The 23,062-nt window shown below is 42.7% G+C and overlaps 1 protein-coding gene across 12 annotated transcripts in view; it reads right to left on the bottom strand.

Annotated features, from left to right (window-relative positions):
• Positions 1–23,062, bottom strand: part of OSBPL1A (oxysterol binding protein like 1A) — a 319,072-nt gene that overhangs the window by 109,897 nt on the left and 186,113 nt on the right. For 11 of the 12 annotated variants that reach the window (XM_033933855.1, XM_033933854.1, XM_033933860.1 and 8 more), the window contains one exon: positions 6,709–6,868. In XM_033933855.1, coding sequence (XP_033789746.1) covers positions 6,709–6,868 — 160 coding nt within the window. Of the gene's footprint in view, positions 1–6,708; positions 6,869–11,403; positions 11,508–23,062 lie in introns of those variants that run through there. The other variant, XM_033933866.1, reaches the window with a different exon arrangement.

Below are 23,062 nucleotides of genomic sequence, written 5' to 3'. Positions count from 1 at the left end.
AGGACCTATGTGATGATTCCAGAGGCACTAAAGGGCTGATTTCTTGTCTTTATAAGTATCAGCAGAAAAAATCTTCACAGTATACACTTCAATGAGTGAATTGGGAGGAAGAACTAGAGATTCATTTTGAAGATGACAGGGACACCATGGAAAAAACTTTGTTAGTCTATCTGTTCCACTTAAGGAAAATGCAGTTAAAATTAAATACAGTTAAAATTAAACAGTTAAATTATATGCAGTTAAAATTATATATTACTCCAGCACACCTCCATCATACATCTCCTGGAGCATCTCTGCTTTGCTGGAAGGGCTGTGGCAAATTAGAGCTATGGGCCACATTCGGTGGATCTGTGTAAAGGCTAAAGCATACTGTTCAACACAGACTGCAGGGTTGGTTAGCCCAGTTGACTCAGTGGAATCCTGGTTTGTTTGTTTTTTGTTTCATAGGAAACAAATTGGCCTCATTCGAACTCAGCTGGTGCATCAAGCTATGATGGTGCATTTTTGACTCATTGGAAGCAGACAACTGCTCAACCTTCGGTGAAACAGAAAATAAGTTCTATCTCCAACATGGAGCATTTAATAGGTACTTAGAATTATACACTTTCTAAATGGGAGAGAATGTGTGAGCCTTTCCTTATCCATTGTTCATTTTTATATCAAAAGAGTAAGAAAGGGAAAAAGGATATGCCAACATATTTTGGATGTAGACTAAATGAGGACCCTGGCCCCTGGACTTTCCTCTTGCTACTTCAGGGGAAAGGAGCAGGGTGGGATTTGAGGGGAAGGGGGTTGATTTCTGTTGGGGGCATTGAAAAACAATTTTATAAATGTTTAAAGTGTTCTTATTACTCAACTAAATCCAAAACGGGAGGGGAGGTATTTAAGAGCTGTCTGATTTGTTTGAGTTTTGCAGATATGTATTGTTCAAATGCTAATTGTTTGGGGATATTAATAAAGACTTCTAAATATTAAAAAGGATAACTTATCTTAATGTTTTTCTAATATCCTACTACCAATATGATTAGATTTAAAGAGAACAGGAAAGGACACCAGCATTCACATTCTGATATATCTTCTCTACAGGAAATACTTGCATTCACATTGATAAAAACATAACTGAACACTGGATCAGACAAAAGCCTTAATTAGCCAAATGACTGGCAAAAGGCGAGAAGGGTAAGGCATGACATCCCCTGAAGCAGCCTGATTCAGCAAAACAGGGATCCCTGCCAGGAGCAATTTGATTAATGGTTACTCTCCTCAGGTTATAAAGATTTCTTCAAGTGGAAAAATACATGATATTTTTTGGTGTTTATCCAGGACATTTCAAGATATTAACATTTCAAGTGTTTAATATTTTTTTATGACAATTTCTAAACATTGGACATTGCATGGAATGTGGTATATTGCATGTTGAATATTAGTAGAATTTTTTAGTGACCATTTATAGCACAATTTCTAACACAGGACAAAAATGACTGCATTAACTTTGTCAGAATTATCCTACAACACAATTTTGTGTGTGTGATTTTCTATTTTTTATTTTGCTCAGTTCCCAGAATCATTGGTCGGGTAAATGAAATCACCCATTATTATAGTTTCCTTATCTGTTGGCTTCCCTCATTTCTGTTAACATTTTACCATGGTCTGTCCATTAAGGCCAGTCAGATTGGTAGTATACCCTCCTACACATAAGAGGAAGAAATTACCTAACAATATTGAGTTTTCCCATTGGTTTATCAGTAGCTAAATGGTTTTCACAATATCTAGCTGTAGTAGCAGTTCATTTACAAAAAAAAAAAAAAAAGGGCAATGAATTGGTTAGTAACAGGAAGAATAAGTAAAGTGGCCACCTAGTAGTCTCTGAAGTCCACTATCAACAACCTTTTAAACTCCTGGATTAGCACTCAAGACAAAGAATTCATAGAAGCATCAACAAAAATGTCCACAGGAAAAACATTTCTCTAAGGCCAAAGGACCGTAGCCCTTACTTCCTTAATTTCTCAAAATACCCCTTCATATATCATGACACTCAAAACGCCAAAGGGAAAGCCCTGGTGGAGAGGACAGTGAAACAGCCTGTTCAGTGCTGCTGCCCCTGCTGTTTGGAACAGAGGCATGTCGGCCTCGAGGTGGGAGAGTTGGAGGGGTTCTGCTATACGGGATGGGAAGGAGGGATGGAAAGATGTTGCGCAAGGGGATCTCTCGTGTCCCGGCTGTTAGACGGCAGGCTGTGGACCCCTGCTTTACTGAATCCATGATGCCACCGGATTCCAGAAGCTTCACCATTCACTGTTTTACAAGCATTTCCATTAATTTGCTTACTACAGAAGTTAGACTTACTGGCCTGTAATTCCCTACTTCTTCCTTACTTCCACTTTTGTGGAGAGGGACCACCTCCGCCCTTCTCTAGTCCTCCGGTACCACTCCCGACTCTAGAGAAGCATTTTAAAAGTCAGTCAGCAGAGCCACCAGAACTTCCCTAAGTTCCTTCAGCACCCTCAGATGTACACCATCTGGCCCCATCGCTTTGTCTACCTTTAATTTAATTAGCTCCTCATTAACACAACCCTATGAAAATCGATCAGGTTTACCACTCCTCCATCCCTATTTTCATTTGTCTTCAGTGGTCCCGCTCCTGGTGCTTCAGCCATGAACACAGAACAGAAATATTTGTTAAGTAATTCAGCTTTTTCTTTATCAGCTTCTATATATTTCTCCCCTTTACTTGAGTCTCACGATGCCAATTTTGTACTTCTTCCTATCACTGATATAACTAAAAAATGTCTTGTCTCCCCGTTTTTACCGTCTTCCATTTGTATCTTTGCTTCTTGACTACTCGACCAGCCTCTCAACATCTCCAGATATTTTTCCCTGTCTTCTTTTTTTTTACGATCTTTTGAATATGTTAAAGGGAAGCAGCCGGTTAGGGAGGAGGTAGAACCGCTGGATGACGGAGACAGGAAGGGAGTGGTGAAGGAGGAGAAAGAAGTGGCGGAAAGACTGAACATGTTCTTTTCGTCTGTATTTACAAAAGAGCAAATCTTCAAAGGAGACCAAACAGATAAATTAACATCCATGGAAGTAAGCCTTGAAGACGAACGCAGGCAGATAGAAAAATTAAAAACTGGCAAATCGCCATGCAGGGACGGAATCCACCCAAGGGTTCTGAAAGAACTAAAGGAGGAAATAGCGGAACTACTACAGCAAGTTTGCAATCTATCCCTGAAAACAGGAGTGATCCTGGAGGATTGGAAGATAGCCAATGTTACGCCCATCTTTAAAAAGGGATCAAGAGGTGACCTCGGTTCTGGGGAAAATGGCGGAAGTGCTGATAAAAGACAGCATTGAAGAGCATTTTGAAAGAAATAAACTTCTAAACACAAGCCAACATGGCTTCTGCAAGGGGAGATCGTGCCTAACGAACTTACTGCACTTCTTCGAAGGAATTAACAAAGAGATGGACAAAGGGGACCCCATAGACATTGTATATTTAAATTTCTAAAAAGCCTTTGACAAAGGTACCCCATGAACGCCTACTTCGGAAACTGAAGAACCATGGGGTGGAAGGAGACGTACATAGATGGATCAGGAATTGGTTGGCGGGTAGGAAGCAGTGGGTAGGAGTAAAGGGCCACTACTCAGACTGGAGGAGGGTCACGAGTGGTGTTCCGCAGGGGTCGGTGCTTGGACCGCTACTATTCAATATATTTATAAATGATATAGAAACAGGGATGAAGTGTGAAATAATAAAATTTGCAGATGACACCAAACTATTTAGTGGTGCTTGGACTAAAGAGGACTGCAAAGAATTACAAAGGGACCTGAACAAACTAGGGGAGTGGGCGACGAGATGGCAGATGAAATTCAATGTAGAGAAATGTAAAGTATTGCATGTAGGAAGCAGAAACCCGAGGTACAGCTATACGATGGGAGGGATGTTATTGAGCGAAAGTACCCAAGAAAAGGACTTGGGGGTAACAGTGGACAAGACAATGAAGCCGTCGGCACAGTGCACAGCTGCCGCTAAGAGAGCGAATAGAATGCTAGGTATAATCAAGAAGGGTATTACAACCAAAATGAAAGAAGTTATCCTGCCGCTGTATCGGGCGATGGTGCATCCACATCTGGAGTACTACGTCCAATATTGGTCGCCGTACCTTAAGAAGGATATGACGACACTCGAGAGGGTTCAGAGGAGAGCGACATGTCTGATAAAGGGTATGGAAAACCTTTCATACACAGAGACTGGAGAAACTGGGGCTATTTTCCCTGGAGAAGAGGAGAATTAGAGAGGCTATGATAGAGACTTGCAAAATCATAAAAGCATAGAGAAAGTAGAGAGGGACAGATTCTTCAAACTCTCGAAAACCACAAGAACAAGAGGGCATTCGGAAAAGTTGAAAGGGGACAGATTCAAAACCAATGCTAGGAAGTTTTTCTTTACCCAACGGGTGGTGGACACCTAGAATGTGCTTCCAGAGGGCATGATAGGACAGAGTACGGTATTAGGGTTCAAGAAGGGATTGGACAATTTTCTGAAGGAAAAGGGGATAGAGGGGTATAGATAGAGGATTACTACACAGGTCCTGGACCTGTTGGGCCGCCATGCAAGCGGACTGCTGGGACCTCTGGTCTGACCCAGCAGAGGCACTTCTTATGTTCTTTTGATCTCTTATTCCTTACCTTCTCAGCTACTACTTTTGATAACTAAAGCGGCCTTCTTTTCCTCTTACTTGCCTCACAAAAAGGTTTGTTGCACTTACAATAACTCCTTTCAGTTTTGCCCAGTGCACTTCTATTCCTTCCAGATGTTCCCAACCAAACAATTCCTGGATGTAATTTCCCCCATCGGTTCGAAGTTAGTTGTTTTATTTTTTGTTTTTTTTAAAGTCTAGAACCTTTACATTGGCATGAGCCTTCTCTATATCCATCTTAATATTAAACCATACCATGCAGTGATCACTGGATGCCAGATGATCATCCACTGTAACATCAGAAATACTTTCCCTGTGTGTAAGCATTAAGTCCAGTATGACCCCCATCCAGCGTGGGTTTCATTACCAACTTGATCTGATGAAGAGAGTGAAATGTGATTTCAGGTCGGGAGAGGTGCCGTTACAATTCAGCTATAAGCAAGATAAGTTACAGATTTTCATATAAAATGTATGGAAAGATAAATGTTTAATGAAAAGATAAAAGTGATTATTGAAAATAGAAAACAACGGATCAATGAAGAATGCAGCTGAGATTGAGTAATACACTCTAACAGCTATCTGAAGATCCTAAGAAACATATACTAAGTAGTATTTAAGAGATATAAAGTAAATATTTCACATGCTGTGGTGGGCTTCACTGTTACTGTTCAGAATAATAAGATATGTATTCTTCTTATCCCCTTTTTTCTAGCTGTTTTGTTGCCCATTTGACATCCAAAAAGGAGCATTCTGATCTGACAACAAGGGCTGCCTTCTACTTAGCCACCCACCTACTCCTTACAAAAAAACAAAGAAACAAAAAAAAGGACATACTGTACACAAATACAATTTTTATTTAAAAGGTGCCAACATCACTAATATGAGAAGAACATTTCTATGCTATACGAGTATCACTGCTTTTAGACTATTGCAGGCTAAGGTTTAGTAATATAGGCGGGGGTGGGGAGTTTAAAGACAAATGCAGGTGCATCAGAGAGCAAACTAGGTAAACGTGTCAAGAATGTTAAAATACAACACATTTGCAAAACATACATCATAGAAAGCACGATATAGATCACCTGTGACCTTTCAATTAATTGGTTTGAATGCGTCACGGCTACAAGCTTAAAAAACTGCATATGGCCATTTTGTCTCGGAAACAGCACATAAAAAAAAATTAGCTTTCTAAAACACACTAAACTTAGGATGGAAATCAAACTGCACATGTTGCACTGTTCCTGCGGCTTGCAATGAAACAGGAGAATAGTGGTGTCTATTACATTTCATCAGTTTAGGCACATTATCACTTTGATCTCTTCCCTCTCTGGAAGTAATGGCATAAACAATTACTATGATTAAAGGTAAGAAAATCCAACAACAACAACAAAAAAAAAGATGGTATGTGCAACAAAAAAAATGGTAAGTACAAAGTTTTGGTTCTCCCCACTCTAATCCTATGCTGTGATCACACACTGAAAACAGGACCAGGAAATTCTATCAATGGATACCAACAAAAAGATCAAGTGACAGAAGCCTAAATAGCTATAATAAGGTATGCATCATAAAAAATGCATACAGAAGCAATTACAGATTAAAACCATCACTTCCAAAGATGATTTCACGTTGTAATACCTTACAGACTATTCAAAACACTCTAGTACTGAACCCTGCCCTTATAAATAAGGTTTTCCTAATATCTTCAAGTACATTAACAGGCATCTAGAAAGGTAGATAAGTACTCCAAATGCTTCTTGCCCACAGCCCCTTATATATATTATTATTATTTTATTTCTTATATACCGCCAAAGCCGTATATATATATATATATATATATATATATATATATATATATATATATATATATATATATATATATATATATATATATATATATATATACACACACACATACACACACACACTGCATTTGCTGCTCTGTAGTCATTTTGTATAGTATAAACATTCATGTGGTCTTAAAAACAGCTGCCAAGACAGACCACTATCCTACCTGTGTTTCTTGATACCATTGAAGGTAGAATCCCCAACTCCGTGTTTATTTTCCTCAGACATGCTGGAGGAATTTTTATTGCTTAGACTCTGACACTCCTCTTCCAGGGAACGACTTGCTACCGTTTCATATCCACTCATTGAGTGCTCCGAGTCAGAATCTGCAACAGAAGCATATGCATGTTAGCTATGCATGCTCTAGCCCTGGACTTTAGTGTAACAACTGACACCTTCCCTCTCTGCTTCAAACTCTGAAACTAGAGAAGACTAATTTGCTCAGCCGTTAGGCTGGTAACAAGTGAACTTCACTCTGGAGTGACCAATACCTGTAAAACAAACAAAATTCCTTTAGGGGTGGGGATGTCTTAATCTCTAGATAAAAATACATTTTTTAATTCTATTTTTCACTTATTTTGCATAATCTTTTTCCTCTGTGGGCTCTTTGCAAAAAAATAAGCAAAATGTACAAAATGCAGACTTTCATAAATTGAGAAGTTTTTAAACTAGGAAGAAGAGGAAAGCCGACAGTTGACCAAGAGTCGATGGTTCGGGAACCGGTATACCCAGAGGATACTGTGCAGGAAGATAACATGGAAGACTCACCGGATCATAGGCAAGACAGAAATCCTGACGGATTGAAAGGGACACAAGAGGGAAAGAAATGCAAGAAAGTAATAGGCCGCAAACTCAAGTGTATGCACACGAACACAAGGAGCCTAAGGAATAAGATGGGGGAATTGGAAGCTATGGCACAAAAAGACAACCTTGACATCATTGGAATCACGGAACGAGGAAAACGTCTGGGACACTGTGCTACCGGGAAAAATTGATGCTGAAACCCACAAGTTAAAAAAGTTCATAGAAAGTTCATAGAGAAATAAATATACAAAACCACAGTCCATAAGTCAAATCAAAAAAAATACATATCCTATGCTAAGTTCATATTTCCTCATAACAATTCATAACGCCACTTAATTCATGGAAAAAATTCATCCAAAACTGTTATTCACTGAGGAATACTTAGCTGAATCTTGTTGAAGAGATATACTGCCTCACAAGAATTGATATCACCACTCGACAGAGCTCCGTTTCGCCACCTGTCATATAGGTGCCACCTCAGTCAAGTAAAGTCTCTCAGGTTTGCAGTCAAAGCACATACAGGAATCGCCTCTTGTGAGCACTTTGCACTTTAACTATTTTTGACATTGTGACGATTCTTGGGAGTTTATTTATTTTTCACTTTTTTACCCTCCTTTTTTCCCCCGGCATGAATGTTTGATCTTTATTTAGATGGGACTTTGATTAAATGAATTACATTAAATAGGACTAAATGATGTATGGGTCAGTTCTCATTTAGACTTATGTTGATGCTGGTCACTTATGAGTTACCGCCCGAGCCCATAATTCCTCGTTTGTATACTAAGGGCTCATACTGATGTCTATTATTTAAAGAATTTTTGTAATAATTTTATATTTTTCTAAGCCCAAACATTCTCCCCGAGGGATTAAGAATGTTAGCCAATTATAGACTGGACCCTTTTTAAAGACACAGTCACTGAGGCGCAAAATCTTTATAAAATCACCGAAAAACTGAACACATTTTTTGCATCTGTATTTACTGAAGAGGATATACACAACATACCAGAAGCCGACAGGTTATACGCAGGAAACGAAGATGGGAAACTGGGTTGATGGTCAGTCTAGAAGAGGTATACAGGCAGATTGATAGGCTTAAAAATGATAAATCCCCAGGACTGGATGGCATCCATCTGAGGGTAATCAAGGAAGTGAAAGGGACTATAGCTGAACTGCTTCAACTAATAGCTAAATCTGTCAATCAAATCAGGAAGGATGCTAGAAGACTGGAAAGTGGCGAATGTTACACCAATCTTCAAGAAAGGTTTGAGGGGAGATCCGGGAAACTACAGACTGGTGAGTCTGACCTCGGTACCGGGATGGTAGAGGCGCTGATAAAGGACCGCATCATTGATCACCTTGATGGACACAATGTGATGAGGATCAGCCAGTACGGCTTCAGCAAAGGAAGATCTTGCTTGACGAACTTGCTGCACTTCTTCGATGGAGTACACAGGCAGATAGACAAGGGTGACCCGGTCAACATTGTATATCTGGATTTTCAGAAGGCGTTCGACAAGGTTCCGCATGAACGACTACTTTGAAAAATTGCGAGCCATGGAATAGAGGGTGAAATACTCACGTGGATTAAAAACTGGTGGCGGATAGGAACCAGAGAGTGGGGTAAATGGACAAGCGTCACGAGTGAAGTGACTGGAAAAGCATCATGAGTGAAGTGCCGCAGGGTTCCGTGCTTGGACCCTGCTCTTCAACATATTTATAACAATCTGGAAATTGGTACGACGAGTGAGGTGATTAAATTTGCAGACGATACGAAGTTATTCAGAGTAGTAAAGACGGAGGATTGCAAAGACCTGCAACGGGACATAAACATGCTCAGGAAATGGGCCACAACATGGCAAATGATGTTTAACGTGGATAAGTATAAGGTGATGCATGTCGGTAACAAAAATCTTATATACGAATACAGGATGTCCGGTGCAGTACTTGGAGAGAACCCCCACCCACCCCCCGGAAAGAGACTTGGGAGTACTGGTCGACAAATCAATGAAGCCGTCTGCGCAATGCACGGTGGCGGTGAAAAGGGCGAACAGAATGCTAGATCTCCGAGAATCTCGGCGAGAGGGAGAATTAGAAATCCTTGAGCATGCGCAGATGCATGCTCAAGGCTGGCAGAAGCAGGGAAGATCTTCTAGCGGCACCAGCACGTCCTGTGGGCTGCGTGCCAGTGCCAGACAGTGTGGGGGGGGGGGTTAAGTTTAAATTGTTTGGGCGGGGGGGGGGGGCGCTTCGCACGGGGGGTGCCGGTTCACGCAGAGGGGGGTCTTTGCGAGTGGGGGGGGGAGCAACTGAAAATGGCACACAGAACTAATGCAAATTTTATAACACAAAGTATATATTTTTTGAGCAGACTGCACAGACCATGCAAGTCCTTATCTGCCATCATCTATTATATTACTGTGCCACTGTACTTTGTATTCTCAACAAAATGTCAAGGCTGCTCAGTCAAAAGCAGCACTTCAACTGAAGAGAGTAAGAAAAAAAATCAAAAGGCCACTGCTCAACAAATCAAGGCACTACTGGAGAATTGCAGACAAACACTCAAAAGATTTTCCAGCCCAAAGGCTTCTGCTACAGGCCAATATGCATCAGAAACTTGTTGCAATGACTCCAGTGCAGTTATCTGAAACTATTTTTACTCCTGAGATGAAAGAACAGTATGAAATATATGCAAATAGAAACAATAATAATTCTGGTTTCAAAACAACTGAGGGAATTCAATGTTCTCTTGGCATCACTGTTATCAGATTTTATCTGTCTGCCAAGATAGCTATACAACAACACAGGCAGAAATAATGTAAGAATAGGTTGTGGGATGGCTGCAAAAGCAATGCAACACCCTCCCCCCCAACCAAACAAAAAAACAACCACCCCAAAACAAATAAAATCCTGATTTTATGAGATTAAGTACTGCTATGTGACTAAAACCCCTTAGTCTAGGGAGGCAACAATTGCTCTTCCGTATGATCAACTAAACAAGTTACTATTGCAGTACGGAGCTTGTGATGAAAAACTGCATCATTTTATGACCATAATATGGCACCACAGATTCAATTAAATTAAATCTTTGAGCCTTGATCAAACATTTATATTCCACCTACACCATCCAGTTATAAGTAGATTATAATTAAAATATACAAATTAAAAAATGGTAGAGGAGAAATATGTTCTTACAATAAATTTTACAACCCCGGAAAGACATACTGATAAATACATGTCTATGTAATTATTAAATTTTCACCACATTGAGAAAGTAGAACCCATCATCAAATTTGTCATAGTATCCTTGAGGGCAGAGTTAAGAAAACAATGTAGCAAAGCATTTATTTATTACAAATTAGCATAATCAACTTTATCATGATTAAGTATATGCAGATTTAAATGACCTCAAGCTATTTCTGAATAACCAGATTCTTAAACAGCATTAAAATCTTTAAATAATCTGTAATTCCTCTCATTTCAGAAATAATCTGTAATTCCTCTCATTTCAGATGGCAAAGCAGTTCCATAATTTTGAACTATTGTCAATGTTCTTCTATGTGTAGAATCTAAAGAACTATGTTTCATAGGTCTAACTAGTTACAATCCTCACATAGTTTGAACCTGTCTACATCAAGAATATAGTCTTAAAATAATCTGGACTCAAAACATATAAACTCTTAAAGAAATGTGAACACTTTAAAATCAATTCTGGCTCTCAAAGGGAGCCAGAGTAGTTGGCACAAAGAAAGGATTAGGCCATTACCTCGATAATCCTCTTTCCTGTAAACAGCATATGATTCCCTACAGATGGGTTGTATACCACAACTCAAAAGTTGGACTGTAGAAGGCATCAATTATTTTTCTAAGCTCCGCCTCCTTGTCTCCCTGGGCAGTGCTCTCTCTCTTCAGTCTGTACCAAAGTGATAACCCCTAGAAAAGGAAATAACAAGGAGGGGTTTAGGGGACTCCTTGATAATGTCAACGTTGCTCTGTTCTGCAATAGGAACAAAAAACCCCAGTAAATAACATTGTAATTGCAAAGGTGAAAGCAACTCACCATAATTTTTTTTCTTCTCATTTGGCTGCCACGAACCAAGTCATTGGAAATTCAACCCAGATTATTATTCAATGCAGGCTGTATCCATCTCTGACAGGGTGGGGCGTAAGGAATTATATGCTTCTACAAGAAAGAAGATTATCAAGGTAAGAACCAAATCCATCCTTCCTTCCTTCCTGTGTAAACAGCATACGATTCTTTATGGATAGGTCATACCAGAACAGTCCCTCGAGTTTAGGGTAAGACAGATGAGCCTGCAACAAGCACTAAGGACCCAAAGGCCACGTCCATTCTGTAAAACTTCATAAAGGTATGCGGAGTGGACCATATGACTGCCCTGCAAATTTAATCAGGCGACACTGCCCTGGACTCTGCCCGAGAAGCTGCCACATTTTTCGAAGAGTGAGCTCTCAAGGTTACTGGCGGTTGTTTACCACAGCCAATGTATGCCAAGGAGATCACTATGCAAATCCATCAGGAGATAGAAGCCTTAGAGGCTGATCTTCCCCAATGATTAGAACTGGATAAGACAAACAGATGGGCTGAAAGCCTAAATTCATTTGTCACCTCAAGACAGCAGAGAAGCACCATCCACCCATTCAGCAATCTCAAAACCTTGTCTGTTTCTTTTCGCCATGGATTGAAACGCAAGTAACCTCACGTCCTGATTAACATGGAATGCTGAAACCACCTTTGGCAGAAAGGAAGGCATGGTGTGCAAAGACACGCCTGCTTCTGTGAATCTGACAAAAGGCTTTCTGCACAATAATGACTGCAGCTCTAACACCCTCCTAGCCAAAGTGATTGCAACTAAAAAAGACCACCTTCACAGTCAGATCCATGAAAGAAGCTTCTGATAAAAGGCTAATACAGAGCCTTAGTGAGGGCCCGTAATATGATATTAAGATTCCACATTGGAAATTGTTGCTTCACCAGAGGGCAAAGCCTCTGTGCTCGATCTACCCTGGTTCAGAAGCATGAAAGACTAGTACTTGTATTTTAAGAGATCCAAGCCCTTCTCCAATTCTTCCTGCAGGTACGAGAACACCTCAGGAATGGAAGCCCCGAAATGTTCCAGCCACTTATCCTTGCACCAATGCTGAAAAAACTTTGCACACTTTAGCATAGGCTGCAACTGTCGCTAGCTTTCTAGAACTGAGAACTAATATCACCATCTCTTAATATTCTTTCCTCGCTAAGGTTGCGTGCTCAATAGCCAAGCTATAAGACCAAAGTTTTCTAGATTGTCTAATACTATGGGCCCCTATGACAAAATGTTGTGAAGCAGCAGTAGTTTGAGGAAGCTTTCCTGCTGCAAGCTGACTAGATCTGCGTACTTTGGGTGACACAGCCAATCTCAGGGTACAAGGATTACCAATCCCCAATGGGTCATTATTCTGCAAATGACTCAACCTATTGTTGGCCATGGTGGGAACACATACAGCAGTTCTTTTAATGGATAAGGTTGCACGAGTGTGTCAACTCTGATGCTTCCCGACTCAAATCTTTGGCTAAAAAACTGAGGGGCTTTCTTGTTGTCTGCCGATGCCATGAGATCGAATGAAGGATGTCTCACAATGCAGTTGAATGCTCTCTGGGACAATGCCTATTCCCCATGGATCCAGCTCTGCCTGCTGAGTTAGTTGGCTTGGACATTGTCCACTCCCACTACATATACTGCTGTTATCATCTAAAAGGTGGACTTCCGCTCATCGAAACAACTGGGCTTCCAGTTTCAGAGTAGAACTCAGGTTCCCCTTGCCTGTTGACAAACGCCACTCTCTCTAGCATTGTCCGAGAATACTCGGACTGCTTTGCCTTTCAGCCATGTTTGGAAAAAGCGGAAAACTAACCAAATGGCTCTCAACTCCAGTCTGTGATGGACCAGGTTTTCTGCAATGGCAGACATCGACCTTGCACTAGGTGGCCCTTGCAATGACCACCCCAGCCATAGAAACTGGCGTCCGTCATTAGTATCACCCATGACTCTAAGACAAGAACATAAGCAATGCCTCCGCTGGGTCAGACCTGAGGTCCATCATGCCCAGCAGTCCGCTCACGTGGCGGCCCAACAGGTCCAGGACCTGTGCAGTAATCCTCTATCTATACCCCTCTATCCCCTTTTCCAACAGGAAATTGTCCAATCCTTTCTTGAACCCCAGTACCGTGCTCTGGAAGCACATTCCAGGTGTCCACCACACGTTGGGTGAAGAAAAACTTTCCAGCATTCGTTTTGAATCTGTCCCCTTTCAACTTTTCTGAATGCCCTCTTGTTCTTTTATTTTCTGAAAGTTTGAAGAATCTGTCCCTCTCCACTCTCTCTATGCCCTTCATGATCTTGTAAGTCTATATCATATCCCCTCTAAGTCTCCTCTTCTCCGGGGAAAAGAGTCCCAGTTTCTCCAATCTCTCAGCGTATGAAAGGTTTTCCATACCTTTTATCAATCGTGTCGCTCTCCTCTGAACCCTCTCAGGATTAGGTGCTTCCACAGAGCAGCGCTTCCCCCGTGTTGTGCAATCACGATTTAGGAGCTCAAGTGTTTTGAGACCCAGCTCTCGTACTTTCTACGACTCATGTCCTACAGCAGGACTAGAGAGGGCTAAGCCCATGGCTCCCACCCCGTCTCAGTTACCCATCCAGCGCAAAGGTGACATGATAGAGTAAAACCACCAGAGGAGTACATTACAATTGATTTAAACCAAAATCAAGTGTTTTGGAAGCAGATATAGGCTTTTAAAATAAAATCAGGATATCCAAGCTGGCTACTAAAAATGGCCTGTGTAAGAGCTTTCGGGCCTCCCCCCAAAACAAAAAAGCATTTCGCTGCCTGTGCGCACAGAGACAGAAGCTGTAACCTGAGCAGCAGCTTTGGTGACATGTTTCCCAGTCCCACTGTGGTTAAAATAGTAATCGCACTTTTTCACAAGTTCCTCTTTTTATACTTGAGAATTTGTACAGATGTTAAGTCTAAAGAAATTGTGAGATTCTTCCTTTCTTGATTGTTTAAATGCAGGTAGCAGCTAACACAGTATCTCTATATGGAGTTGAAGATAAGATGATGATGATTCTCCTTGAGTGTTTTTATTTGATAATGTATTAATTGATAGGTAATGTCTGTTACTTTTATGTATGTACTAGTTTTTTAGCCCGTTACATTAACGGGTGCTAGAATAGATGTGTAGACAGGCATTTCTTTCATTCTTTTTCTTTCTTTCTTTCTGTCTCTCTCCCTGCCCCCTTTCTATCTTTCTGTCTGTCTGTCTTTCTTTCTGTCTCTTTCCCTGGCCCCTGTCTGTCTTTCTTTCTTTCTGTCGCCGCAGGCAAACGAATGACTCGGTCAGCTCCTCCTCCCTGTGCACGACCACCTCTCCCAGGGCCATCATGGTGGCCCGCCGGGTATTCGTCACTAACGGCCTCGCCTCCCACCCCCAGACAGCCACAGCGCCCGCCCACCTGCCAGTCTCGTGCTCCCAGCCAAGGCTTCTGAGCACCGTCGCCCCAGCCAATCAGCGGATGCCTTGGTCTCGGGTGCTCCGCAGTGCTAGGCGGGCACAGCCAATGCCGCTGTCACGCCAACCCGCTGCCGAGCCAGCCAATGGACATCACCCTTGTGGCTGGTGTTGTGAAGGGGCGGGGCGGTGAGGCCTGCTCTGAGGGGAGGGGGGAAGTCCGCTGTCTTTTCCGCCTCCAGTTTCGCTCCGCTCTTGTTTCCGCCGCGCTACAGGCCCGGGCCGCATAGTAACGGTAAGTAGCAGGCTCGGGAAGGCGACGGCAGGACTCCGCATTCGCTCCCTCCGCCGCCTGTAGTGACATAGTAAGCGCGCATGCGCACTCTTGCCGACACATCCCAACAGATCAGATCTCAGGGAACACGCGGTGAGAGTGCGCATGCGCGCTTAGCATTTTATTATTATAGATTACCTGTTACCCGCTTAGTTGATAAGTGGGATAGAAATTTTTTAAATAAATAATTATATGCGGGGTTTACTAAGGCACGCTAGCTGTTTTAGCGCTCGCTAAATGCTAACACATCCATAGACTATAATGGACATGTTAGCGTGCGCTAATATTTAGCACACCTTAGTAAAAGGACCCCTATATTTTCGGTACACTATCTTTTTGCCTTTATTTTTGCAGTCACTTCTGGCAAAAAAAAAAAAAAAAAAAGTAGCTTTTAAAATCATATCCGACATCCAAGCAACATAAATGGTGTGTATTCTGAAGCAATCTTCTGGATAGTCCTTTGACAATTATTTTCTCTTTGCTTATGAAAAGAAAGAGAAAACTTAAAAAAAAAAAAAAAAAAATCTATGAAAATGCATCAGAAAACACCTCATAACACCTCTCAAGTTATTGAGAGAGTCATTTAGATGGCTACAGCAAGAACACAAAAATTCTAGTAAATTATATAATGCAACTCTATTCTCTTTTCTACAGCCTATTAAACAAAGAATCAAAAACTCATCTTTGTGCGTATTTGCAACATTTTGGGCTCCTTTTACTAAGCTGCGATAGCATTTTTAGCACGCGTAGAATTTTAGCGCGCGCTAAACCCGCGGCTAGAACTAACGCCAGCTCAATGCTGACGTTAGGGTCTAGCATGCGCAGCAATTCAGCCACTATCACAGCTTAGTAAAAGGAGCCCAAAATGTTGCAAATACGCACAAAGATGAGTTTTTGATTCTTTTTCTTCTTTAATGGTATTACAGACCATTTAAAATAAATTTTAGACTATTCTCTGGCTGAGTTTTTGCTTTCTCCCCTCTGACAGTCAAAAGATGTTTTACCTTGTTGCTTACCAGCATTTCTGCAACCTACTAATGAGTTCAGACCTCAGGTTAGTACTCCTACTACAAACATACAGTGGTACCTTGGATTACGAGCATAATCCGTTCCAGGAGCATGCTCGTAATCCAAAATGCTCATTTATCAAAGCGAGTTTCCCCATAGGAAATAATGGAAACTCGCTTTGATGAGTCGTCCCCCCCCCCGAGAACCAGCATTTCTCATTGCTCCCCTCGAAGGCCCCTCTTTCGATCCAGCACCCCCCCTGCGATCCGGCACCCCCCCTGATGCGATTGGGAACCCCCCGCCATGATCCGGCACCCCCCCAACACGATTGGGAACCCCGAAGATCGGCCTCCTCGTCTGCTGGGCCTTGAACATCTGCACATGCTCAAGGCCTGCGTGGCTGAATGTAATAGAAGCGTCACGCCCAATTTATCCATAGCTCAAGTGCTCACAGCATACAGTATTTTGTATTAGTTTTTGGGTTGTGGAACGAATCGTCTGCATTTCTATTATTTCCCATGGGAAATTCGCTTTGATATAGAAGTGCTTCGGATTACAAGCATGCTTCTGGAATGAATTACGCTCGTAAGCCAAGGTTTTACTGTATCTGCTCTCATTACTTTCACTTTTACCTACATGTGCTGTTATTGATGCAAGGAACCATTAGAGGGCTTCTTCAAGTCAAAGGAATGAACACTCATTATTTAGTAATGCAGTCCGCATTTTAAACATGTATTTGAAAGGAGAACAGAGGTTAAAACAATACCTTCATGCTGGCAGAGCCATCTCTCCATATGAAAATAGAGCCTTCTAGATCTTGCACCTGAAATCTATCTGTTTTTTTCCTGCTGCCCTATTGGATTTTGAGTTAAATAATGTATGAGCACTTAAACTAGAATAGCATTTTAAAGAAACCCAAGCAAGACAGCACTTCTAAAGCAACAGATCACAAGTATCCAACAACATACAAGCTAAATTCCTTAATACTTTGAAATGAGTAATTTACAGATGGTTATATGAAAGAGAAATTATGTCATAGTAACATAGTAAATGACAGAAGATCTAGTCTACCCAACAGTCACATTCATTCTCAAGGCAACAAACCAGTAATTACCGTATTTTCGCGGATATAACGCGCGCGTTATACGTGATTTTACGTACCGCGCATACCCCTCGCGCGTTATATGCCTGAGCGCGGTATACAAAAGTTTTTAAACATAGTTCCCACCCCGCCCGATGCCCGATTCACCCCCCCAGCAGGACCGCTCGCACCCCCACCCCGAACGACCGCTCGCACGCGCTCCCACCCGCACCCGCATCCACGATCGGAGCAAGAGGGAGCCCAAGCCCTCTTGCCCGGCCGACTCCCCGACGTCCGATACATCCCCCCCCCCGGCAGGACCACTCGCACCCTCACCCCGAAGGACCGCCGACTCCCCAACAATATCGGGCCAGGAGGGAGCCCAAACCCTCCTGGCCACGGCGACCCCCTAACCCCACCCCGCACTACATTACGGGCAGGAGGGATCCCAGGCCCTCCTGCCCTCGACGCAAACCCCCCCCCCTCCAACGACCGCCCCCCCCCCCCAAGAACCTCCGCCCGTCCCCCAGCCGACCCGCGACCCCCCTGGCCGACCCCCACGACACCCCCACCCGCCTTCCCCGTACCTTTGTGTAGTTGGGCCAGAAGGGAGCCCAAACCCTCCTGGCCACGGCGACCCCCTAACCCCACCCCGCACTACATTACGGGCAGGAGGGATCCCAGGCCCTCCTGCCCTCGACGCAAACCCCCCCCCCCCCCAGCCGACCCGCGACCCCCCTGGCCGACCCCCACGACCCCCCCACCCCCCTTCCCCGTACCTTTGGAAGTTGGCCGGACAGACGGGAGCCAAACCCGCCTGTCCGGCAGGCAGCCAACGAAGGAATGAGGCCGGATTGGCCCATCCGTCCTAAAGCTCCGCCTACTGGTGGGGCCTAAGGCGCGTGGGCCAATCAGAATAGGCCCTGGAGCCTTAGGTCCCACCTGGGGGCGCGGCCTGAGGCACATGGGCCAAACCCGACCATGTGTCTCAGGCCGCGCCCCCAGGTGGGACCTAAGGCTCCAGGGCCTATTCTGATTGGCCCACGCGCCTTAGGCCCCACCAGTAGGCGGAGCTTTAGGACGGATGGGCCAATCCGGCCTCATTCCTTCGTTGGCTGCCTGCCGGACAGGCGGGTTTGGCTCCCGTCTGTCCGGCCAACTTCCAAAGGTACGGGGAAGGGGGGTGGGGGGGTCGTGGGGGTCGGCCAGGGGGGTCGCGGGTCGGCTGGGGGGGAGGGGGGTTTGCGTCGAGGGCAGGAGGGCCTGGGATCCCTCCTGCCCGTAATGTAGTGCGGGGTGGGGTTAGGGGGTCGCCGTGGCCAGGAGGGTTTGGGCTCCCTCCTGGCCCGATATTGTTGGGGAGTCGGCGGTCCTTCGGGGTGAGGGTGCGAGTGGTCCTGCCGGGGGGGGGGATGTATCGGACGTCGGGGGGGGGGCATCAGGCTTTTAGGATGGGGACAGACCTTCAAGGGGGGACAGGACTTCAAGGGAGGACAGTGCACGGAAGTCAGGGGGGGTGAACGGAGAGTCGGGACAGCGCACGGAAAGTCAGGGCGGGCGAAAGGAGAGTCGGGCAGCATGCGCGTTATATGCCTGAGCGCGGTATAGAAAAGTTTTTGTACATATCATCGTGATTTCTGCGCGCTATACCCCTGTGCGCGTTTTACAATGGTGCGCGTTATATCCACGAAAATACGGTACTCATTTTACTTGCTAAGTTTCAGTATAAGATGTCTCTCCCCCATCTCCATCCCCACACACTTGATTTGAACATGGTATAAAATACTGTTCTTATAATTGCTCTTGATCCTTTTTGCCCATCATCCTGACCCATCTTGCCATATACAGGACACAGACCATAGAAGTCCATCTGGTATCATCTTCCTTCCCCGCTGCTGGGTTTCTATTTAAACACCACTCCTGCGCATCATAAAAGGCGATATAGTTCTTGATCTGTCGAGTTTTGTGTCAAAACTATCCTCTTTCTGTATAGGGATCCTTTATGTTTATCCCATGCATTTTTAACTCCATCCCTATTTTTGCCTCCACCACCTCCAGAGGGAGGGCATTCCAGGCATCCACCACTCTATCTGTGAAGTATTTCCTAATATTACTCCTTTCACTCCATAACCTCTGAGCAGGGAATGACATGGGGGCAAATTTTTCCACATCCCTGCGGGAGCTCATTTTCCCATTCCTGCCCCTTTCCTGCAAGCTCTCTCCTCATCTGCACAAGCCTCAAACACTTCAAAAATCATAAGTGTTCGAGGTTTGTGCAGTTATGGCAGAGCTTGCAGGAATGGAGCAGGGACAGCGACAGCAACAAAATTCCACAGGGACAGGTCGGGGAAAAATTTGCCTCCATGTCATTCTCTACCTCACAGTTATGTCCTCTAGTTTTACTGTTTCTCCCTCTCTGAAATAGATTTGTTTGTAGATGAATGCCCTTCAAGTATTTAAACATCTGTATCATATCTCCTCTATCCATTCTTTCCACCAGGGCATATATATTCAGGTATTCAAGCCTCTTCTCATACGTCTCTTAAGAACATAATAGCCTTACTGGGTCAGATCAATGGTCCATCAAGCCCAGTAGCCCGTTCTCACGGTGGCCAATCCAGATCACTAGTACCTAGCCAAAACCCAAGGAATAGCAATATTCCATGCTACCAATCCAGAGCAAGCAGTGGCTTCTCCATGTTTTTCTCAATAACAGACTATGGACTTTTCCTCCAGGAATTTTCCAAACCTTTTTTTAAAACCAGCCATATTAACTGCTTTCACCACATCCCTTGGCAATGCGTTCCAGAGCTTGACTATTCTCCGAGTGAAGGAAAAAAAAATTAAAAAATCCCTCCTATTGGTTTTAAAAGCATTTCCCTGTAACTTCATCGAGTGTCCCCTAGTCTTTGTAATTTTTGACGGAGTGAAAAATCGATCTACTTGTACCCATTCTACTCCACTCAGGATTTTGTAGACTTCAATCATATCTGCCCTCAGCCATCTCTTTTCCAAGCTGAAGAGCCCTAACCGTTTTAGTTTTTCCTCATACGAGAGGAGTTCCTTCCCATTACCACCTTGGTCGCTCTTTGAACCTTTTCTAGCACCACTATATCTTTCTTGAGATAAGGAGACCAGAATTGAAAGCAGTACTCCAGATGAGGTCGCACCATGGAGTGATGCAGGGGCATTATAACATTTTTAGTCTTGTTAACCATCCCTTTTTTAATAATTCCTAGCATTCTGTTTGCTTTTTTGGCTGCTGCCGCACATTGAGTGGAAGGTTTCATCGTATTGTCTAAGATGACACCCAGATCCTTTTCTTGGACCCTAGCATCCGGTAACTGTGATTCAGGTTATTCTTTCCAATGTGCATCACTTTGCAGTTGTCCACTTTAAATTTCATCTGCCATTTGGACGCCAAGTCTTCCAATTTCCTAAGGTCCGCCTGCAATTTTTCACAATCTGCATGCGTTTTAACAACTCTGAACAGTTTAGTATCGTCTGCAAATTTAATCACCTCACTCATCGTTCCAATTTCCAGATCATTTATAAATAAGTTAAATAGCACCAGTCCCAGTACAGACCCCTACGGCACTCCACTGTTTACTCTCCTCCATTGAGAAAAATTACCATTTAACTTTACCCTCTGTTTTCTCTCCGATAACCAATTCCTAGTCCACAACTGATCTTCGCCACCTATCCCATGACTCTTTAATTGGCGCAATCCCAATATAATTTTCATTGCCTTCCTCTGGACTGCTTCAAGTCTTCTTATATCCTTAGCAAGGTACGGCCTCCGAAACTGAATGCAGTATTCCAAATACAAGGAGCATTATCATTTCTCTTTTTCTGCTGGCGATTCCTCCCTACCAATAAAAGTCTTGGGGATAAATTCAATCAATATACACTCCAAATTTCCCAACAAAATAAATAATAAAGTGCCTCTATTGTAAAAATATCTATCAAAAATATATAATTATTATTAATAGTACTAGTGCATAATGAATGTGCTCAGTACCCCCAAAGTCATTAGGACTGAGACCAATGTTCCCTCTAATTTTTCATAGGCTGTGTGTGCAAAAAATTTCATCTGTGCGCATTTTAAAGAAAAACTAAATTTGTGTGCGCTATAAAAATGATTGCCAGAGGGCCCGGAGTTCAGTTATGGGCATTTATGGGCAGGTCTTTGAGTTTAGTCTGAATTAACGAAAACACAATGTAATTTTAGTTACACTTTATGTTACATAAAGTGTAACTAACATAAAGTCTCATTTCAATAAACATAAATTATGTTTCATTGAGCGCTACCTATAAATAAGGTATCATTGTACTTTATACTTAAAATTTAGAAAATAACATCAATTTAGTTTTCAAAGTTTTTCCCTGCGATCTTTTATATTTATCCAGTCCGAATAAATTCTGCCAAGATCTGTTGAGCCTCCATCTTGAAGGTGACTCTTAACACGCATCAGCATTTCCAAATGCTCTAAATGTAAACGATTCCTTTGTTTAGTCTTCAAATTGTTCATTAGACTAAAACCACGCTCACAATCTGAACTAGATGCTAAGAATGTGGCACCAATGTCCATCAATTTTGCTAAATCTGCAAATTGATCATTCTGAAATGCAAATTTCATCATATCTGGAAAGCTGCTTATCAGATTGCTTTTGATTTTTTCTGCAACAAGGAATTTAAAGTCATTGTATTGCTGAATAATAACACTTTCCTCCGGAAGAAATTGTTTATACTTTAAACAAAGAGATCTGATATGTCCATTTCCGAAGTCAAAGTCGCATTGTGATATTGCTGTACAGTCAAAAGCAGACCATTCCTCAACTTCATTTTCAGGAAATCTTTCACCCAGATGCAAACATAGGATGTTGATGAAGGTTAATATGGAATTAGTATCCACTGAAACTTTTTCTCCAGACCTCATTCTGTTGTCAAGAAGACTGTTGACTTTATCACTCCACTTAACCTTGTCACCTAAGTATTGCATTCGTAGTTTGTTCAATTTACCCTGTGCAAGATGATAAGCTTCCAATGGTGTCAAACCACGTTTTTGAAATGCCATGGTTAAGGAAGCCTGTTCTGATATGACATCATTCAAAAATTGTTCACTGTTAAGCTTCTTATAGCAGTACTTTGCAATTGGATCATTATCTTTGTCTTCTTCAAAATATTTTAACAGGGGATCATAATGTCGAATAATTGCTTTAAGTGCAAAGTGTCTAGATAACCAGCGCACTTCATTCAGAGGTCTGAAATCAACTGATTCACATTCAGATGCATCTGCTATTTCTTGAAATTTGCATAGTTTAGTAGAAGACCGACAGAACACCGTGTACACAGTTCTCATTACAGTTTCTACTTCTTTCATCAATTTTACTTCTTTCCATGAATCAGAAAGTCCCAAATCTTCCCAATGTGCAACACGATGTTGCTGCACTAAATATGGAATGTCTCTTCTCAGCTGTGCTGCAACACCATTTATTTTGCCCAACATAACAGATGCACCATCAGAGATGAACATAACCATTTTATTCAGGCCAAGTTCATGTTTCCTATAGAATTCCCTAATTGCTGTTACTAATGATGTAGCATCACATGCTTCCAACTGTAGCATCCCACCAAATGATGTCCTATACTCATTTGAATTAACTGGCCGATACTTAAAGTAGAGTATTAAGTACTTGTTGACAGAAATGTCTGTGCTTTCATCAACAGTTAACGTATGATACGTTGCTAATTTAATGTCTGCCATACGATCATCTTGCATGAT

Source organism: Geotrypetes seraphini, chromosome 2, assembly GCF_902459505.1.
Source record: "Geotrypetes seraphini chromosome 2, aGeoSer1.1, whole genome shotgun sequence".
Taxonomy (NCBI): domain Eukaryota; kingdom Metazoa; phylum Chordata; class Amphibia; order Gymnophiona; family Dermophiidae; genus Geotrypetes; species Geotrypetes seraphini.
The sequence above is the reverse complement of the archived record's forward strand: the minus strand, read 5'-3'. Positions and strand labels throughout refer to the sequence as shown.